This window comes from Medicago truncatula, chromosome 2 (assembly GCF_003473485.1).
Source record: "Medicago truncatula cultivar Jemalong A17 chromosome 2, MtrunA17r5.0-ANR, whole genome shotgun sequence".
Lineage (NCBI taxonomy): Eukaryota > Viridiplantae > Streptophyta > Magnoliopsida > Fabales > Fabaceae > Medicago > Medicago truncatula.
The window spans coordinates 42,200,010-42,221,728 of NC_053043.1; the positions used below are offsets into that span (position 1 = coordinate 42,200,010).

Consider the following 21,719-nt stretch of genomic DNA (forward strand, 5'->3'; position numbering starts at 1 on the left):
AATATTAATATCTAAATTAAACTACTTCAACAATGTAAAGGACATCATTACAACAACGCTAATTTGGTCCATCCATCTATCTAAGCATCTTCAGTAAAGTAAAATCTATGACTCTTTGTCGCTTTTTGGAGATAAACTTGGTTACTTGACATCCTTCTCCCACCAGAATATTATATGATATGATGATATGAATATGATATGATGTCAAAAATGTGTTGGTGGGCAATTCTTAAATATTTAAGTTGTTAATTCAGTTAGAATAGTTGAATTATAACCGTTTTTGTAACAAGCTAATTGTTGGTGTTTGTGTAAATAACTTGTTGAACAAGAAAATAATGAAAGTTTGTTTGTGCATTCAACTCATCAAAACATATTTTTTCCATCTAATTCTCTCATAGAGTTTCCTATCTTTCTCTTCTAAATTTATTCAATTGACTGAATGTGAAATCAATCCGATTGCAGAATGCATTATGTTCTAATAATGGTATCTAGAGCTATAAATTTTGATCATAGCATCCCTATCAAATGGAAATTTTCCTAGAAATCTTCCAATCCTCGGTGCAAATAATTATGATAAGTGGTGCAAACAAATGATGGTGGTGTTTGTATATCAAGATTTGCAGGATTAAGTGAAGTTTGGTGTTTGTATTTCAAGGAAATCGAGAAGAAAAATTTCAAGTCATTGTTCATCGTCCATTAACGTGTCAGATCCAACAATTTTGAAAGAGTTGGTGATGTTGAATCTTCAAAGGAAGCTTGGGACATCTTGGAGAAAGCTTATGTTGGGGAAGAAAACGTGAAGAAATTGATGTTACAAACTCACAAAAGGCAATACGAGTTGCTTCAATTGGAAGAAAAGGAAGGTCTTGGTGAATTGTTTACAAGAGTTGTAACCTTTATAACCTAAATGAAAAATTGTGGTGAAGCTGTAACAAATTCAATTGTGGTTGAAAAGATCGTGAGATCTCTTTTATCAAGATTTGTTATGTTGCAGTAGCAATTGAAGAGTCTAAGAACTCGACATATATGAGCATAAAAGAAATGCAAGGATATCTTGAGGCACATGAGAAAGGATATATTGAACAGTCCAACTTTCTAATAAATTATTAAAATATCACAATAGTTACCACCGAATTTATATAAACTATATTTGATAGTTAAGCTAATTCAATTCAATTCTATGAAGCACGAACGCTCCTCAATTCAATTTACAAAAGTGTTTTGAGAGAGAAATAAAAAGATAAAAGAGAGTGTATAAGTAAAAATGGGGTGCAAAAAGTATTCATATGTTTTTTGTATTATGTTCGTATGTTTTTTATTCGCCTCATATTTGACATCCGTTATCAGGAAAAGTTGGTTTACCAAAACTACGACCCAACGCAATGCTCATAGTCATTTGCAATAGTTTTTTGGTCAAGCAGTCTAGTAACCAGAGCTCACGCATTTTAAATGTGGAGAAGTGAGTGTCTAGGGTTCGAACCTCAGCTCATGCATATAATATTGCAATATCTTTACTAATTGAGCTAAACTCATGGAGATCGTCATTTGCAATAGTTTAATGTTGAATCAACCACCATTTTAGATTCTAAAATTGTAATTGTTTGACAATTTGAGACACTAAATTTACAAATATCAAATTATTCCTCAAATATTGTTGATCAAAATACTCTCCACATCAACTTTTTTAAGTCGATGTCATGTGGTTCTGAACCCTAAACACAAGTTTAACGAGTTAACTACTAAAATTTGAATGCTTAGAGTGTGCTATTTAGTTTTAGAGTTCAATCAACAGAAATCAAATATATACACATAAAACGATAAATCTTTAACTTGTGTGTTAGGATGCATTGCGACATGACATGAATATACCATGTAATCAGTATCACTTAACATTATAAATCATCACATCTAACATAGTTATTAAACCGAAAAGTTAAACAAAAAAGAGAAACAATTTGATCATAATTCATACTTCTTTCGATCTTATATATACACAAAGATTATTTTTTTTTAATTCGTTAAAAAAGTGATGTATTGAGTTTATATAGGAGTCTCATAGTTTTTTTCTTTTTCTTTTCGAAATATAGGATTCTTATAGCTAAGATTCCTAATTTCCAAATTGCAACCGTGAAAAGAAAAAAGAAAAAAAAAAATCCAAATTACTCGTTTACTCTTGTTATTACTACTTGCTACGCTCGAACGGGAAAAAGCATAAGCTCGTTAGGGTTTAGGCAAATTCTCACCTCTTCTCCTCAATCACAAGAAGCTTCTTCTGTATACGAAAATGGAGGAGCATGAAAATGGCGCAAATGCAAGCGAAGACGAACCCATAGTTGGACCCGGTCCACCTCCACCTCCTCGTGCTCGACCCAAACGCCCTCTCCAGTTCGAACAAGCTTATCTCGACGCTTTACCTTCCGCTAACATGTAAGCACTTATTCAGCTTAATCCCTTCAATTAGGGTTTCCTTTCAATCAATTAGGATATTTTGTAACTTGAAACTTTAGCATAGGATTCATTAATTTATGTTTAGGAAATTATATGTAGTTAAACCAAAATCTCGAATACTTGCTTGAATCGACTTATTTGAGCTTATCTACTTGCTATATAGCATCGACACTTCTGATCAAACACATGTCACATGTGATTACATTCAATTAAATCACTCTTTAGATAAATACTGTGTCTGTGACTCCGTGTCTGTGTTGTGTCTGCTTTATAAACAGACATAGGTACTTGTGAGACTTTTTGAGAGATCCTACGACATGTTCATAACTCATAAGGTGTTTTTAGGCTAATTTTCATAAGCTCTTATAGATAAATAGGTTATTTGCAGCTTATAGTACACGTGTTTATCATGATAAGTGCTTATATATTAGCTATTTTTATGACAAAAGATAAAATAAAGTTAAATTGTTTTTGTATTAGCTAAAAATAGGTTTCATAAGCTATCTTGGAGATCTTATAAAAATAAGCTAAAAACAGCTTTTGAACAATTTCATTAGTTGTTTTAACAAGTTCTCCCAAACAGTCTGACTGTACTTATGTCAATAGGTAAGTTCAAATAAGCCAATCGAAACAGGCTGTATGAAAAACAACTTATTGCTTATACAAAAACAATTTAACTTTATTTTATCTTTTGTTATAGAACTAGGTTATGCATAAGCACTTATCATGATATGAGTGCTTATGCTATAAGGTGTTTATTGAAAAAGGGGCTAAGTGTGTCTGAAAGTTGAGAGTTGTTTCTTATTTGTTTGGTTTTACAGGTACGAGAAAAGTTACATGCATCGTGATGTGGTTACACATGTTGCTGTTTCGGCTGCAGAGTTTTTTATTACTGGAAGTGCCGATGGTAAATTATGTTCTGATTGTCATTTCTGCAATTCTATTATGTTTTTTGAATGAGTAAAGTTAGTCATTAATTATGAATTTTATTCACTAGCCATGAGTGGTTTGCAGAGTTCTTTAAGCATCCAATTTAAACGTCGTGATCTTATTAACTACTACCTTAAGTTTTACATATATTTGGTATAAACTTATATTACGTGCTATGTAAACACTTAAAGTGTTAATGAAGGTACAATATTTGTCTCTATATGTGGTGTGGTAGTGCACCTGGATCGTATTGAATATAGCCAAGCTTTTGGGAATAATAACACAGTGATGTATCTCTTTGTGTGGTTTACTGCTGTTTTCAGGGCATTTGAAGTTTTGGAAGAAAAGGCCTATTGGTATTGAGTTTGCAAAACACTTCAGATCTCATCTTGGTCCTATTGAGGGTCTAGCTGTAAGTTCCTGACAACTCTTTTTCATGTATTGATAAAATCTTTTATGATTTAATTGATTCTTGCTTCAATTCTATGACGTATAATATTATCTACGTGGTCATTGGCGGATGGCGGCCGACCCCCAAACCACTATAATGGCATAGTGGGTTGTGGTATGGCCGCTACGTTGGACTTTCGAAGTTTAATGAATAGAATAGAGTAATACACATGTAAAAGCTCAAAAATAGAAGAATACACAAAATTAGAGACATATTTATCCATGATAATTAAAATTCATTGTTACCAATATCCAAACTCAATGTAAATTTTACCAATATCCAATACCAATATCCTAGGCCCCCCTACAGCTGCTATTGACTATTGAAAATTTTGCTAATGATGTATTATTTTTGCAAAAAATTTCTCTTGTTATATTAGGCATGTATTTATGTTTTCAAAACCTTGCTGTACTTGTTATCAACCATGACTTATTTCAGCTGTGCAGGTTAGTATTGATGGTCTGCTTTGCTGTACAATATCAAATGACCGTTCCGTAAAAGTATACGATGTAGTTAACTTTGATATGATGGTGATGATTCGGTTGCCATACATTCCTGGTGCTATTGAATGGGTTTACAATCAAGGGGATGTCAAAGCTAGTCTTGCCATTAGTGATAGGAACTCCTCTTTTGTTCACATATATGATGCACGATCTGGTTCAAATGATCCCATCATCTCCAAAGAGGTGCCAATTCTAAATTACCTTTACTGTTACTGAATTTTCAATATGCATTATCTTTTATTTTAATATTGTGTTATTTCTTTTTACAATTTAATTACAAATCATGTTATTCTTTTCTCCTGCATTCAGATTCATATGGGTCCTATTAAAGTTATGAAGTTCAATCCTGTGTACGATACTGTAATTTCGGCAGATATAAAGGGTATTATTGAATACTGGAACCCTACAACACTCCAGTTCCCGGAGGATGAGTATGTGCTTTGTTATTCTCTTCCTTTAGTTCTGCCTCTGTCTTTTTAATAACAGATTCATCAAGGTTCGAATATTTTTGGTTGCCAGTCCTCAAAACTCCTTGTCTCTTATGTATACTCAAATATGTCAAAGCCACTTACATTATACAAATTTTGAGTAGTTTAACCACTATTAGATGGATTCCGTTGTATTGCACTGGATGGATTATTTTAATTTGAAACGGAGAATTCTAAAGTCCGCATCTAGGTGAAATCATCGACAAAAATCTCATGCATACGTGATACTATTAATAGATTTAGTTGCCAATAAAATAACTGCCTTAAATACAGTATATCATTCCTATTTGGGTGCTATTGGCTGGACATATGGATGTGAATCTGGTCAACTTAAGATGAACTGATATTTGATAAGTTTAATTTTGAAAATTAGAATTTGATTTCTAATGTTGCAACATATAACAATTGACTCATACTGCCGAGGAAAGGGGCCACTAGACTTAACATTAAACAGAATTATAATCAACAATGCTGTCAAATACCAAATATTTGAAAACATTGTGATTTCTCTACATTATGATTATTATTAGTTTTTATTGTACTCCCTCCATCCCTAAATTTAAGCACTCTTTTGGCAAATTACTAGATACATTTATTGCTTCTTTTCCAAATAAACGCTTAATTAATGCCACTAAGTGTCTTGGAATATGAAAAATCAAGATTAATGATATTCATATACAAAGTATTTTAGTTACATCTATATAAAATGGATACATTAACTACACTACCAACTTTCCTTAATAAGAGTGAAATATGCAATAGGTTCTTACATAAACATTTGTGGAAATTCTTAGCTGCATGATGTATGAATTTTGTGTAGTTAATAATGCAATTTAATCATTTCCCTTTGTGCTTGCAGGGTGAATTTTAAGGTCAGAAGTGATACTAACCTCTTTGAAATAGTAAAATGCAAGACTTCTGTTTCAGCTATTGAGGTACCTCAGTTGTCTAGACACACTTCTAAATTATTAGTTGATAACTTAATATTCTGTTATTTAGGTATATAATGAAAGCTATATGGCCATTCTTTGACTTAGATGGTACTTATTATCTGCATTGCATCCTCCTTTAGGTCAGCCCAGATGGTAAACAATTTTCCATTACATCACCTGACCGTAGGATACGTGTGTTTTGGTTCAAATCGGGTAAACTAAGGCGTGTTTATGATGAATCCCTGGAGGTAACAATTTTACCTGAAATTTTGCCATTTTTTTAATTGTTTTTGGACATTTGGTTGGTAAAAGAATTGATATATTGATAGGTTGCTCAAGATCTCCAAAGAAGTGATGCTCCATTATATCGATTGGAAGCCATTGATTTTGGTCGAAGAATGGCTGTTGAGAAAGAAATAGAGAAGACAGAAAGTGCACCACAACCAAATGCAGTTTTTGACGATAGTTCCAACTTTCTTATATATGCAACCTTGCTAGGGATTAAAGTGAGTTATTCCTTAACTGGCCCGCTACCACTTCACTTCCTTCGGTTATTACATTTTTTTTTATAATTTAACTTTTCTTCGTTGCTTGCTAATGCAATGCGGCTACTAGATGAAACTTTATTCCCTAATGTGTTTACATCTTCTGCATGGTCATAGATTGTTAATTTGCACACCAATAAAGTCGCTCGAATACTTGGAAAGGTGGAGAATAATGATAGGTTCTTAAGAATAGCTTTATATCATGGTGAACGAAGTAGCAAAAAAGTTAGAAAGATTCCTTCAGCAGCTGCGAATGCTAATGAGAGCAAAGAGCCTTTGACAGACCCCACTCTCCTATGTTGTGCATTCAAAAAGCACAGAATATATTTATTCAGGTATGACAGTTCAACTCCACCAATCATTGTACCACTGCTTTGAAGTTTGAACTCCAGAGTGATTCAGTCGTATAATTTGGTAATATCACGTGTGGAATTTTCCTGGAAGTATTTTTCCTCAGTGCATTTGAGGTTGTACATTGTGTTTACTTGCATCACTGGTTGTTTGACATGCAAAATTTAAAACCTAAATAATAGCCAAGTTTTGGAATGTCATGTATCAGTCGAAGAGAGCCCGAGGAGCCTGAAGATGCAACTAAGGGAAGAGATGTGTTCAATGAAAAGCCTCCTGCTGATGAACTTTTGGCAGTTTCTGATATTGGAAAGTCACTTACAACTTCACTTCCTGAGAATGTGGTGAGATATCTTTATTTGGCTTTCAATGTAGGCTAGTATGATTGACAATCAAATAGCAGACTGCTTTTCCTTCAAATAATGCAATCCCACACAAACAAAAGTTGTCTATCTATACTATAGCATACTTCTATATTCTTCTATTTAAGTAGTTTTCCAATAGCAGACAGGAAAGATATTTCCTCTCATTCTTTTCTCGATAGTAGTTTTACATATTTTCTTTTCAAGTTACAATTATGTATATTCCCCGTAGAGTCTGACAATTGCAATTCTTCATTTTTCAGATTATGCATACCACTATGGGTGATATTCATATGAAACTATACCCAGAGGAATGTCCAAAATCTGTGGAAAACTTTACAACTCACTGCAAAAATGGCTATTATGACAATCTTATATTTCACAGGGTCATTAAAGGCTTCATGATACAAACAGGAGATCCTTTAGGAGACGGCACTGGTGGGCAATCCATTTGGGGAAGAGAGTTTGAAGATGAATTTCATAAAAGGTAATCAATTTTGTCTGCATACATTACATTGTGTCTTATTATGTACTTGAATTATCATCATGATTTCAGACTCTAGAGTAACTTTAGTAATGATCATCTGTGTTTGATCGTCTATGAAACTTAGACCAAGTAATTTTTTTCTCTTGCAGTTTAAGGCATGATAGGCCTTTCACATTGTCAATGGCAAATGCGGGACCAAATACAAATGGTTCTCAGTTTTTTATCACCACAGTGGCTACTCCATGGTTGGACAACAAGCACACTGTATTTGGTAGAGTCGTTAGGGGAATGGACGTTGTCCAGGTAAATTGGATTCTAATCTTCCACAAGCATTATTTAGTACAACATATTAATCAAGTCATGTCATATCTTGGAATTGTCTGCATGTTCTCATGCATGTTCACTTGGCAAATAATTTCCACAGAAGTGCACTTTTGTATGGCCTGATGACATATCTTTAAACTAGTTATTGCCTTAATATTTTTTTGGCAAGGTTGTCAAACACAAGAGTTTAGATTAACCCATAACCCCCATGAGATATATGTATTCTATTTAATGTGTCTATTTTATGTATTGATGCATTGTTGTCAATGGTGGACGGCGGTATATGGCAAAAGGCAAAAAATCAGCCATATAAACGCGCCACTGTGATCTATGGCGCCGTCATTGTGGGCATCCCTTCATTAATTGCCTATCGCAGTTGTCAGAAAATCCACCATGCCATTCCACCATGGCCACCATTTAACAACACATGGTAGTATTAATTGGGGGTTTTATTTGAAAAAAATATGTATACTTTTTTACAAGAATAATATACTCCTTCCGGAATGAAATATAAGCAAAAATGGTAGTTGAGAGGTCAACGTATGTGGTTAAAAATTTAGTCCACATACCACAACTTTTCAATTATCATTTTTGCTTATATTTCATTTCAGAGGGAGTACATATCTAATAATTTCAAATGAGGCTTATATGTAGGGGTATATTTATTTTTCCAAAAGGAGCTTATAGTTAGGGACAGAGGCAGTATCAACAAATTAAGTGGATAACATTGGGATATGAAAAGCTAAATGCAGCGTGTAATGAGTGACAAGGGGTAAGGACTTAAAAAGAGCAGTTTGTTTAAAACTTAAGGTTCTGTTTTGAGGGGAGGGGAGGAGAGAAAAAGATAGAAAAATTTCACCTTATTTGAGTGTTTTTGTAGAGAATGAGAAGAATTTTTTTATGATTAATATATTTTTAATTTTGAGACTATGATAAAACATCGACAGGATTAGAAGAATTTATCTATGCCCTCCAAAATCCTTCTCCAATGCATTTTTTGAGTTCTCCCACATTAGGGAGCTTTTGTTTCATGAAGAAAATAAACTCCCTATTCCAGTTGGAGGACTATCCTTCCCTTTTTCTTTTCTTTTCTCCTCCCCTTTCCCTAAAGCCCTTCCCTCCTAAGCTGTCAAACATAGCCTAAAAGTACAATCACCAAGTCAACAGACATGAATGGGAAAATTATTAAAAGATGAAAGCTAGGAACATTCTTTTCAATACTCTCCTACACTCACTTTTTTATTGGGTGAAATCCATATGGGTCCCACCACTTTGTGGAACCAATTTCTGAAAGTGTAGGACCCATATTTATTTTACCCTATAAAAGAGCGAGTGTTAGAGGGTTGAAAGAGTGTGTTCATAGCACTCCTCTTGTAAAAAATTAAATAAATAAAGAAATAAAAAATATATAAGCATAGTCACGGAGTATACAAACCTTGCTTTTTGCAGTGGCCGAGGCAGAGGTTTTGCCTGAGTTCTTTGCCTTGAATCTTTACCGAATTCGCTGCTCAAATGTCACCAGAAGGGAGGTAGCGGTCTCTAGGAGCTGTGAAGGTGCTGAGGTTTTCACAAATTTGTTAGCAACATCATGGCAAACATAACTTGAAAACATGAATGAAACACAACCAAACCCTGAGCTTTTTGCTCTTCTTCTGACATATCTTAGACACATGACTGACTCCCCTAGTTCAAGCGAGTTACACTTAGTATACACTGATCCGTGTCTGTTCAACTAACCAGTTTTTGGAACGTGGCAAACTGACTAGCGGATTTGCCAACCCTGCGTTTTGGTTCTATTCTGATTTACTTTTCTCTCTCAACTTTTTATCTTATGATGAATTACATCTTTTCCAGGTCCTTATTGTTTAATGTATGTGATTTTTCTTTTGTACTTTAAAATTGATCAATTGAGAACTTTTTTTGGCAGGCTATAGAAAAAGTGAAGACAGACAAGACAGATAAGCCATATCAAGATGTTAAAATTTTAAATGTCACTGTACCAAAGTCTTGAAGCTCTTGGTTTTTATGACCCGTGCCCTCAGCCTTCTATACTGGACTGGTGATAGGTCGGTGAAGCTCTAACAGGACAGTTTTATATTTCTTCCTTTAGATCAACCTTTCAATTTTTTTTAAAAAGTTGGGGAAGGGGACTTTATATCAACCTTTATTTCATAGGTTTTGTATGAACGTGGAAATTGATTATTCTTCGCATGCAATGCAGCACCTTCATTCATGAACTCTTTCCGTCACAAATTCCCTCTTTCCTTTATCTTGAGTTGTGTTTCAAGCGCAACTGTACTGTCTTCTTTTCTGCTTTGCCAGTGGAATGTACTTCTGTTTTTGGTACAATAGTTTTTCTGGGTACAACCAGTGTAATGCACTTTGAATTCTAAAGGATTGCAGTGACAAAATCTCTTTGAATACTATTACCTGTAGTGTGTGACATTCCTGCTTTATTATTAAGCGTGGCATTATTAATTGTTTCTTGGCTAAATTGCATGTTTGGTTCCTTATGCTTTGGTCCTCTATGTTTAAACAATTTCAAGTTGGTCTCAGAACATTACAACTAGTTTGTCATTTAGTCAAATTTCTGTCTAAAACGTCCATGTAGCTACCAGAGATGCACACATGGATAACGTGGGGTGTGACACGTGGATGTTTTAGGTAGAGTTAACGAAAGTTTGACATAAAGGCTGAACTTATGTTGACCAAGTAACATAAGAGATCAACTTGAATGGTTAGAAACATAGGAGACTAACTTGAAACCTAATATAAACGTAAGGGACCAAACATGCAATTAAACATTGTTTCTTTGAAAATGTTTTTAAAACCTCATGTGATGTGTCTTTGATCTTCAATCTGTTAAAACATAGGTGACTTTAAGTTTGATTCAGACTATTTAGTATTCACTGAATATTTGCTTCCACTACCTTTGAAGTGACTAGTGAGTATTACATGGTTGTAGATTTAATGCACTTGTGTTTTCTTGCCTTTTCCGTATCTGGATTACGGACTGTGCTCAAAATCAAATGGTACCCACCTTAGCTGTGTGATTTTGAGCTAAAATACATCATTGAAATGTGAGTTGTCGTGTCTATTTTTATGGTCTTCGTGCTCAAAATCAAAATCAATCGGTACCCATCTCAACTGTGATTTGAGCTAAAATAAATCATTGAAATGTGAGTTCTTTGACTGTGTCTGATTTTGATTGAGCAGAATGGAATTCGTGAGTGCAGCAAAGGCTGGAAAACACGATATTTAGATAATAGCTTACGGATAGGGAAATAGTGTTTGTCACGTGAGGGTGTATCATGAGTTCACAATGAAACAAGTGATTTTAACTATTTCATACACCATACCCTTCCCCCCAATTGTATTTTTTTTTTTTTTAATCTGTTTTTTTTTTTTCGTTTACTTATATAAAAAAGTCGTGTTTTCACTTTCGCGTTATTTATTTAGAATTGTTATTGTGATATGGATAAGGGATTTGATATTCATGGAACTTGTGTGACAATAAATAGTTGCAGTGTTATATCCAAAAAAACTTGGTGCGGGAGGTAAGATGTCCTTTGGTTTTGTAGAGCTAAAATAGTTGCATTAGTGCTCTCAAATCTTACACTACAAATTAAAATTATTTTTTTTGCAAGGATTTAAAAAAAAAAAATATTAAATAATACTTGGTAATTATAAATGTTTGAGTCACTGAGAGTATAATAGCTTGAAAGAAAGTGCATATTTAGTACCAACAAAACGTCCAGTGCAGGCATTTTCATGCCACAACAAGCTCAGCAGTTACTCCTTCTATTGCTGGTCCATCTACAACATGAAATAATTCAACGACAGTTATCAGCTTAGGTTTGATACTTCGATTCAAGCTTGAGTTGAGTGCTCTTGGTTCTAGTTCACAACCGGTGATTCGAAGCGTGAGTTCACTACATCGTAGTCAGGGCGAGTAAATAGTCAAGTAACTAAGGCTTAGGCTACCCACAAATGAAAGGAAATTGTTAAAGATTAACATTGGAATAAAGAAATACATGTATTCCTTTTTATTTCTGATATGATTCACATAATAAAATAATGTTTGATTTTAGAACCCAAAAAAATAGATTTTATTTTATTTTCATAGTCACATTTTGACAGTCACGTCAAAAATTGGTGTGTATAGACTGTTCATAAATGTGCATCATACAATATTATCTTTTTTTTTTTGTTACAACAAACAAATGTTTATAAGTGTTTTTTTGACGCACAATTTTGACAACAAGTTAAATAGTCAACGGAGTTATGCATATGGTCATGGTCAATTACGCTAAACTTAGGTGCCTTGGTTTGAACAAAAACAGATTGTTTTAGTTTGCCGTTTAAGGTGGTTATTTCAGATTGAGATTTGTCACACAATTTTATCATCAAAGAAATTCAGTTAGTTTTTTTTTTTTTTTTTAAGGAAATAATTCAGTTAGTTAACTCGGTTTAATTGGCTAATTACCATTTAATAGATAATATAACAAGGTGTTATTCTCTCAAAAAAAAAAAAAAAATGAAACCAATAACCAAATCAAACACACGGAAGACAATGAGAATTGATAGTAGACATAAATATGCAAGACAATCACATGAACTGACACTCGATCGATAGTACATGTAAGGCAAGCACGTAAAGAGAAAATTGAAAGTACTTTGTTCATGACATGACAAGTTCCCAACACTTATTTCCGTGTAATCAGTCAACCTTAAGTAGTTAACTAGGAACCAGTATGGAAGAAATCAAAGGAAATGACGGACCTTAATATATGAAGAATGACAACAAGGTGCATGTGAAAGCATGAGAAGTAACCTTGTTACACTCAAGATACTAGGAAACCATGCAATATTAAGACTATAGTTTCACAAGCGAATTCATTTTAGTCGTTTACTAAACAAAGGCACACAATCAAAGGCATATTCATGAATCAACAAGTTGAGGTGGAAAAGAGAGACAATTCATTCCAGTATTATACCCATTCGTAGATAAATAAAAAACACAACCATAACGCAAATTAAATTCAAAAACATAACTAATCTCGATGTCATTACATTGTCTCAAATGTAAAAGCAAAATCTTGATAGTTGACAAAAAAGCTATAACTAAAACAACAAATGTCTAACACACAGATTACTTCAGTCCTTTTAATCGAATAAGCTGAATCCCATATCCTGCACAAAGATAACATAACACAAACATTAGCTTAGCCATGAATTTACCAAATAACAAACAACAAACTATAATCTTGAAACTTACATCATCGGATTCTTCCTTCTCTTCCACCTTCTTCTCTTCCTTTGCTTCGGCAGCAGGTGCAGCAGCAGCAGCACCTCCTCCAGTTGCAGCAGAAACAGCAACAGCACCACCACCTGATGGAACTGAAGCCAACTTTTCTCTTCCACTGGCAATAAGCTCAGCAAAGTCCTTGCCCTTGACTTCACTTAGGAGCAACTCAATGTTGCAATCCTCAGCTTCAACTCCAACTACAATCAAAAAGCCAAAAATAAACTCACTTTTTTAATATACAATTCAATGTTCTAATTTCTTCATTCAAATATCTTTCCTAATCGAAGAAACCCGTTTCCTTCAATGACAGTAAAAAATACAGATAAATCAGACAAATGCAAGCTTGGCTTTGCTGATTGAAAATTCAGTAAAATCAAATTCAACTATAAAAATGAAAACATAAACAACATAAAAAACTAAATGTCTATATCAAACCCATATATGGGGCTGTTTGGGTAAAAACCAGACTTGCAGCTTATAGCACAAGCACTTATAAATAAGATTGCATAGCTATTTTAATAGCAAAAGATAAAATAATTTCAACTTGTTTTTGTATTTGCTATAAATTGTTTTTGGGACCACCATTTGGATTGACTTCTTTTGAGCTTAAGCAAAATAGCTTATACAAATAATTCATAAGTTCTCACTTAACAAAAATTGTATCTTCATTTGCAGTTTTTTAATATGAAAAAGCTTAATTATATGCATAAGCTGTTTTTCATAAGCTCAAAAACATGGCAATACTAACGGGCCCTTTATAAGCTAAATTGGAGAACTTATGAAAATAAGTTAAAAAAAGCTTACGAAAATTGCAATAAGCTGTTTTCATATATTCTCTAACACTCTCACAGAACTTATGCCAGTAGATAAACTCAAATAAACGAATCCAAACATACCCTATTCATTAATCGATTTCCATTGACCTGATTTATACTAAAAATTCCAAACTAGAATTAAAACTATTTTTTTTTCAAAAAAATCAATACTTTATTATACCAACAGTCTATGATTGAAGACAAATAAGGTTCTATTTGTAGATCTACTAAAAATCTTCAGATTATGAACAAAACAAATAAAAAAAACGCACAACAAACAAGATTATAGATTAAATTGGGATTGATATGAACCTGATCCAAGAATTTGCTTTAGATCAGAAGCAGAAGGGGATTGGTTGCCTCCCAAAACGGCCAACAAGTAAGCAGCGATAATCTTCATTTCTGATTTCAACAAAATCAACAAACAACAACAGTTAGAAACACGAATTAAGAACACAGAGAGGTGAAAGTCTGAACATTTTGTAAAGAAATCGATAACTCACTTGATGGAAATGGCGGATTGGATCTCGACTCGACGGTAGGGTTTCAGCAGAGGGATGTTGCAAGCCGCAGAAAATGTATCAGGAGCATTATATAAGAAGAGTAAGAACTAGGGTTTTGGTTTTGATGAGTTTACGATAATGCCCTTGTTCTATTTTTATTTTTGTTTAATTCAATTAATCAATTTTAAATAAAAATCAACATGGCATGATATTATTGGATGATTGCGTAAACTGTTTTTACACTGTCAATGCACTATAATTAACCTTGTTTTTGAGGTCGTGAAGCTGAAGAAATATGGATAATTAACCTTACAATGAAGCACATTTTCATCATCAACGGCAAAGCTAGCCAAAGTTTGGCGAGGAGGCCAAATATATAGAAAAAAAATAAAAAATATTTTTATGAATATTATCTTGACAATTTTTGTTATGACAAAAATTATCTGTGTACTTATTATAGAGACTGGAAATGCCAAAACAAGAAAAGTAATTTATCTATCAGAGGATAATGTGTTGTCTTTCATTTTTATTTTTTTGACAAGAGTGTTGTCTTTCATATTTCTAATAATAATTTTCACAAATAAATTTATTTGGGGTAGCTAAATCTATATTACAAGAGAAGCTAAACATAAAATTACACTAATATTTAAAAAAAAAAACTAAATAAATTAAAAAAATGAGGTAGCCAAATACAATCCCAACTTTCATTATCATTCGCTCTCCACAACGGTATAAAAGCCAGCAATATGCTCTAGAGAAAGAATATTTTTCTATTTGAGCTACTCCCTGAAATCATATATTATGTTGAATATTATTATCAAAGACCAAAGAAGGGGGACCGACCAACTATCATGTTGAGCTCTTTTGGAACCATTGTCGTCAATTTTTTCTAATCCCATGAGCCAATTTAACTAACATCCTTAAGCTATAATTGTGTACCCAAAATATTGACAAAATCAACCAAGTGAAAAGTGATCATAGCCTCGTCAGATAATTATACTAGAATGAGGAGGATCCTTCCCCGATGCAAAATTGAAGATCTTGTCTCAAAGCTTTCAATGCCTTTAAAATACTTATCCATCTTAGAGAAATGTGCCTTTATTTTTTATGTTCCAAATGTCTCAACCTTTAATGTATTAGCGAGATAGAACCCTCACTTAAAGTTTATGAGGATCGTAAAGCAGATTCCAAACTAACTTTCCTATAAGAGCAATACTAGATAGTCGAGCTTTCCTAATAATGAGCCACCCAAACTTCTTAGAAGAAGTAACACCCGACCACTTAACTCTATTTCACTTCTTATTACCACTTGTGCCATCCCAAATGAAGCTTTTCGTGACTATCAAGTTTATCACAAATATATGTAGGCAAATAATGCAACTACAGAATATAAATAGACATTGTCGTAGTAACTGATTTGGTCAGGCAAACCAGCTCCACTTTATTAAGGAGGTTATCTTTCTAAGTTGAGAGTCTTTTATGCATGTTCTCTAAAATACAATCATACATATCTTTAGTAATTCAACATTGTAGCAAAGAAAAACCCAAGTAGTGCTCCATATTGGGCACGAAGCAGATATGTGATATTTCTTTAACACTTCGTTTAACTATCTCATGCACTCTTTTATAACATATAATCTTAGACTTTAAAACATTCACTTTCATACAAGAAGAAATACAAAACTCATCTAAGGAGTCCATCATCACTTTACTTTGATCCAGAGTGACCTTCACAAAGAGAAGAACATCATTAACAAAAAAGAATGTGAGACCAACCCAAACCTTTATGATATATATATATATATATATATATATATATATATATATATATATTAGACGCCAAATCACTTGTTGGACCTTGATTTGAATGTTCAGGGCTAATTTCTCAATGTACAAAACTAATAAATATAGAGACAGTGGGTCCCCTTGTCGAAGGCCTCTTGACGACTTAGACTTATTTGTTGTTGCACCATTCTACAAGATAGAAAGGTTTGTGGCTTTCACACAGTTCATAATCAAAGAGACGATGAATTTGAGAAAATTAAAATCCAACAAAGTAAGCTAAAGAAACTTATAATTAGGCATGGCAACAAAACCCATACCCGTGGTTACTCGTCCGAACCAAACCTAATTTGACGGATTTTCCCCGTTTTGACTGGGTTTGGGTATGGGTATGTGGTTTCCCCGATCTCGAAACACGGGTATGGGATGGGTAACGGGTATATAGGTACTCACCCCGAACCCATACCCAAACCCGTCCCAAATGTAAAAAAACTACTTTATGTTGATATGTTATGTTATTTTGTTTGATAATTGTCATGTTAATAAAAACTACCATTGATATTTAAAGGATCAACTAAATAATTTTGTCTAACAAATGTGAAAGTGAACTTATTGTTGGATAATGTATTACAACGTTGCTCTTGGGGATGCAAAAAAAACTTATATTTTTTATTAAAAAAATTATTCAATGCAGAGACGGGGATGGGGCGGGGATACCTGAACCCGTCGGGGACGGGGATGAGATTCAATTTTTCATCCCCGTTGGGTATGGGTAGGGTAACGGGTAAGTATATGAGAATCGGATATGGGGACGGGGAAGGTAAAACCCGTCCCCACCCCGCCCCATTGCCATGCCTACTTATAATCGAGTCTATCATAGGCCTTCTTTAAGTCTATTTTAAAAGTCAACATTCCTTTTTGGGAACGGGAAACATGCATATGATGGACGACTTTCCAAGTCAAGATAGCATTATCAAGTGTACCTCTCCTTCCGTCAAAAAAAAAAAAAAAGTGTACCTCTCCTTAGAATGAAGCTACTCTGAAAGGGACCAATCAAATCATCAAAGAAAGAGCGGATACGGTTAACGAGAATCTCGGAGATGACTTCAAAAAATACATTACAAACGTTGACGGACCGGAAGTTCTGAAACTTGGTAAGATTGTTCTATTTCAGAACAAGAACAGGTAATGTCTCGACAATTTTATTATCAATATATTTACTATCAAAAGATTGCATGAAAAACTTGTGGAATGGAAAAAGCATTAAAAAAACAAAATTAGAAAATGTAACAATTGGAATTAATGACACCGAACAATTGGAAGGGAGTATTAGAAACAAAAGAAAACATTTATACTATTCATAAGTACCGATGTATATTGTAGTCATCCTCAATTTTTCGTGAATAATTATTATGACTTCTTTAATATTCCTCTCGATCACTATTATAAGGAAAAAACAATCACATTTTAGGTTCATTGAATAACTAATATATCTCGTCAATGATATAGGTCAGATGCATCAATTATTCAATGAATTTAAAAAGTGTATTTTTGCTTATAATAATGACCGGATGAAGTATACGTAAAATATGCAACTCGTGTTTATAATTAGAGGCATATGGAGTATTATAGACAAAATAAAACATTTAGGTTATTCACAAGTACCAATGTATGTCTTAGTTATCATCAAGTTTTGTGAAATCGGTCTGAGTTTTGTCTGTTTTCAAGATGATGACGCCTGATGTGTGAAATCCGCAAGTCACGGTGCTATCAAAGTAGTAAAATATCGTTCCACATGAAGTTATTGTAATTACTGATTTTCTTTCTAACTGTGATTAGCTGAAAAGTTCAAGGTTTTGAAGTTTAGAAAATTTGATTGATATAAAATAATAAAAAGCGTCTCGCGATTATTGGTTCGTCATAATGACAAATCACTCACAATCCAAACCTATATTTAAATCTTATGTTAAATCCGTTTCTAAAGACAAGTTTCTCTAATCTATTTTATGTTTCCTCTTAGAATACATAAGTGTATTTCAATGGCAATCACGCCTATTCTCATGTTTGATTGCTATTAAAATCCATTAAGAACGAAACTTTTAAGATCTCAAGGTTTACTCAACTATTCTCATGTTTTGCAAACCTTGTCTGATCTCACTTGTTCTAATACTAATCTTCACCTTTCGATCCTTCAATTAGTATTTGAAATATGAATTAAGAACGGTGAGATTAGATTAGAAAATATATTTACATAAAATTAGGGTTTTTGGCTTGGTTTGATAGGAATTAGGTCATTAGACTCATCCAACAATCCCAAGACAAAGAAATCTACTCACTCATGTTCATCGTAGACAAGGAGATTAAAGAGATGGAGTAGAAAGACATGAAAGTAAACGGCTGAATGTAAAAGTGCAGAATTGTAAAGAAGAAGAAATTAAAGCTTTGATCAATTTGATTCAATGAAAAACAACTTGTCATAAATATTCCCAAGATTCAAAGATGGATTTACAAGTCTGATTCCTCTCTCTCTATATATGGCAAAAGCCAGCCTCTAGAAAAGGAAATAGTTCCACATTATAAGGCACTAAAATCGGTTATAGAAACAGCCCAAATCGGAACATAAATTTGCACTAAATCAACACATAAATATGCACCAAATCAGCACATTAATATGCATCAAACCAGCACATAAATATGCACCAAATCAACAACATTTTGGAGGTTGGGATCGCGCACGGTCGTGCGTAGCTCACGGCATTGCTTGAAACGACCTATTTGGAAGGGGTGCACGGTCTGTGCAATAGCATGCACGACCGTGCACAATAGATAGGTCAAAATTTCCCTTATTTCTCTTCTCAAACAGGCTTCAATCTTGCATCTTTCATGCCTCAATCATGCTTTTAGACCCCTTCTTTTGCTTCAAGACTTTATCCTTCATCACTTGTGATCCTGAAAATAAAATAAACAAAATTGCAATAAAATAGTTCTAAAAAGGAACTTAAACAAACAAAATTATATTAAAATAAACACTTAAAAACCATCTAAATTACTCCCTCCGTCCCTATATATAAGACCCTTTTGCCAAAATCACGGGAATTAAGATAGTGGATATTTGTATTAAAGTTGTTTGTAATCACTATTGTTTTTACAATTTTATCCTTTAAGAAAGAAGGTTAGTTTATGTTTTCAACATGTTATTTATTGTTGATTGAAGAAAAAGATGTATAATAAATAGGGACATGTATGTAAAGAAATAATTAATGTAGTTGAAAATAACAAAAAGGTCTTATAAAAAGGGACAAAAAAAATTCTCAAAAGGGTCTTATAATTAGGGACGGAGGGAGTACGACTTATCAACGTCAACCATCAATTTTGTGAAATATTAGTCTGAATTTTGTCTGTTTTCAAGATGATGATCCCGTCAAACCAACAATTTAGTATCTCAAGTCATTTGACATGGGAATAAATTCCATCATTTGCATTTTGCAAGCCTCGTTACTTCACATCGAAATCAAATATTTAGAAAAATTCCAACTCTCTCCACTACTAATCAACTACTTTGCAATCTTTTGCTCTTCTTCTTACTCTTCTTCTTTCAACTCTTGATCTACACTTGCTTTTGCATGTTCTACACAAACTTCCCTTTTATCATCTCAAACGTGAATGTTGAAATTTAATTTTAATGTTGCTTTTTTACCGATTATGCAAAATAAGATATCTTACATAGGCAAAATACTTGAACCCTAAGTAAGATCTCTTTCAAGTATTTTGCATAATCGATAAAAGCAACATTACAATTACATTTCAACATTCAAGTTTGAGATGATAAAAGGGAAGTTTGTGTAGAACATACAAAAGCAAGTGTAGATCAAGAGGTGAAAGAAGAGTAAGAAGAAGAGCAAAAGATTGCAAAGTAGTCGATTAGTAGTGGAGAGAGTTGAAATTTTTCTAAATATTTGAGTTCATTGTGAAGCAACGAGGCTTGCAAAATGCAAATGATGGAATTTATTCACATGTCAAATGACTTGAGATACTAAATTGTTGGTTTGACGACATCATCATCTTGAAAATAGACAAAATTCAGACTGATATTTCACAAAAATTAATGGTTGGTGTCATCATCTTGAAAACAGACAAAACTTATATCGATTTCACAAAACACGAGGATAACTAAGACATACATTGGTACTTGTGAATAGCCCAAAATAAATCAATTGAAGAGAGAAATTGACCGACCAAAATAAAATGATAATATATTTTTTTGTAAGACTTTCTCTCTCTCTCTCTCTCTCTCTCTCTCTCTCTCTCCCCTACTCGATTTGATTATCAATTAAAAAAAAATCCCAAACTAGAATTAAAACTATTTTTTGCAAAAAAGTCGATACTTTATTATACACACATTCTATGATTGAAGGCAAATAAGGTTCTATTTGTAGATCTACTAAAATTCTTCAGATTATAAACAAAACAAAAACTAATAATAAATAAAAAAAATAAAAAAACACACAATGAATAAAATTATAGATTAAATTGGGATTGAGATGAACCTGATCCAAGAATTTGTTTAAGATCAGCAGCAGAAGGGGATTGGTTGCCTCCCAAAACGGCCAATAAGTAAGCAACGATAATCTTCATTTCTGATTTCAACAAAATCAACAAACAACAATGGTTAGAAAAACGAATTAAGAACACATAAACGTGAAAGTATGAATTTTCTGTGAAGAAATCGATAACTTACTTGATGGAAATGGCAGATTGGATCTCGACTCGACGGTAAGGTTTCAGCAGAGGGATGTTGCAAGCCGCATAAAATGTATCACGAGCTTTATATAAGAAGAGCAAGAACTAGGGTTTTTGTCTAGTTGAGTTTACAATAATACCCTTGTCCTATTTTTATTTTTGTTTATTTTTAAAAGGTTTATTTTGTTGAATTTTTTATTAAAAAAAAATCAAAATGCCTCAGTTTTCAAATTAAACACGAAATTATTATTATTATTTTTTAGAAAAGACAAAGGAAAACAAAAATCACTAAAGAATATAACACCGAGACAGTCTCTCAAAATGTCACATCTAGCCTTAAAGAGTGTCCAAACTTAGTTAAGAAATCGGCACAGTAGTTACTTTCTCTAAGCAAGTGTTAGAGAGAAATGCTAGAAAGATGCTCCTTCGAACCAAAATTTTCACCAACAAATAAACATATACATGCATATATGAGTGATCAAAATGTTGAAGAAGATGGAGGACTTTTAAAAAAGAGAAATGATATTTGTACAACCACTTTGTGACAATTTTGTGACAACTTTATCTCTCATACTCACATTATACTCTTATTCTCTCTCTTCCTTTTTCTCTTTCCATTGTTCTTAACCAATGAAAAGAGAGAAAAAAGAAGTTGTCACAAAAGTTGTATGAAATAGTTGTTCAAATATCACTACTCTTTAAAGAATTCGCCTCGTAAATAACTTGTTGAATATAGTTGTTGATGACCAACAT

At 33.2% G+C, this 21,719-nt stretch overlaps 2 protein-coding genes across 3 annotated transcripts; one reads left to right on the forward strand and one right to left on the reverse strand.

Annotated features, from left to right (window-relative positions):
* The first annotated feature begins 2,138 nt into the window (after positions 1-2,138).
* Positions 2,139-10,247, forward strand: LOC25487531 (peptidyl-prolyl cis-trans isomerase CYP71). The gene is made up of 13 exons (XM_013609475.3): positions 2,139-2,427; positions 3,270-3,355; positions 3,702-3,790; positions 4,276-4,515; positions 4,642-4,763; positions 5,680-5,755; positions 5,893-6,000; positions 6,082-6,258; positions 6,415-6,632; positions 6,857-6,989; positions 7,271-7,494; positions 7,644-7,797; positions 9,746-10,247. The coding sequence occupies exons 1-13, from the start codon at positions 2,285-2,287 to the stop codon at positions 9,827-9,829; spliced, it is 1,854 nt and encodes a 617-aa protein (XP_013464929.1). The 5' UTR covers positions 2,139-2,284; the 3' UTR covers positions 9,830-10,247.
* A 2,577-nt stretch (positions 10,248-12,824) lies between these two features.
* LOC25487532 (60S acidic ribosomal protein P2-1) lies at positions 12,825-20,982 on the reverse strand. Of its 2 annotated transcripts, none has more exons than XM_039830734.1 (4): positions 20,965-20,982; positions 20,774-20,863; positions 13,097-13,323; positions 12,825-13,011 (listed from the first exon to the last, which is right to left on the reverse strand). In XM_039830734.1, exons 2-4 carry the CDS (start codon positions 20,859-20,861, stop codon positions 12,985-12,987), a joined length of 342 nt encoding a protein of 113 aa, XP_039686668.1. In that variant the 5' UTR covers positions 20,862-20,863; positions 20,965-20,982; the 3' UTR covers positions 12,825-12,984. The 2 variants fall into 2 exon arrangements, with proteins under 2 accessions (XP_039686668.1, XP_013464930.1); XM_013609476.3 differs by lacking the exons at positions 20,774-20,863; positions 20,965-20,982 and adding exons at positions 14,254-14,343; positions 14,445-14,591.
* Between the last annotated feature and the right edge of the window lie 737 nt (positions 20,983-21,719).

What these genes read in the sequence shown, in the direction of transcription:
- LOC25487531 (XM_013609475.3), top strand. Translation starts at nt 2,285, where the DNA reads ATGGAGGAGCATGAAAATGGCGCAAATGCAAGCGAAGACGAACCCATA. An exon ending in TTTATGATGAATCCCTGGAG is followed by an intron (nt 6,001 to 6,081) that starts GTAACAATTTTA and finishes ATATATTGATAG; the next exon opens with GTTGCTCAAGATCTCCAAAG. An exon ending in CACAGAATATATTTATTCAG is followed by an intron (nt 6,633 to 6,856) that starts GTATGACAGTTC and finishes GTCATGTATCAG; the next exon opens with TCGAAGAGAGCCCGAGGAGC.
- LOC25487532 (XM_039830734.1), bottom strand. Translation starts at nt 20,861, where the DNA reads ATGAAGATTATCGTTGCTTACTTATTGGCCGTTTTGGGAGGCAACCAA. An exon ending in TAAACAAATTCTTGGATCAG is followed by an intron (nt 13,324 to 20,773) that starts GTTCATCTCAAT and finishes TTTTGATTGTAG; the next exon opens with TTGGAGTTGAAGCTGAGGAT. An exon ending in AGAAGGAAGAATCCGATGAT is followed by an intron (nt 13,012 to 13,096) that starts GTAAGTTTCAAG and finishes ATCTTTGTGCAG; the next exon opens with GATATGGGATTCAGCTTATT.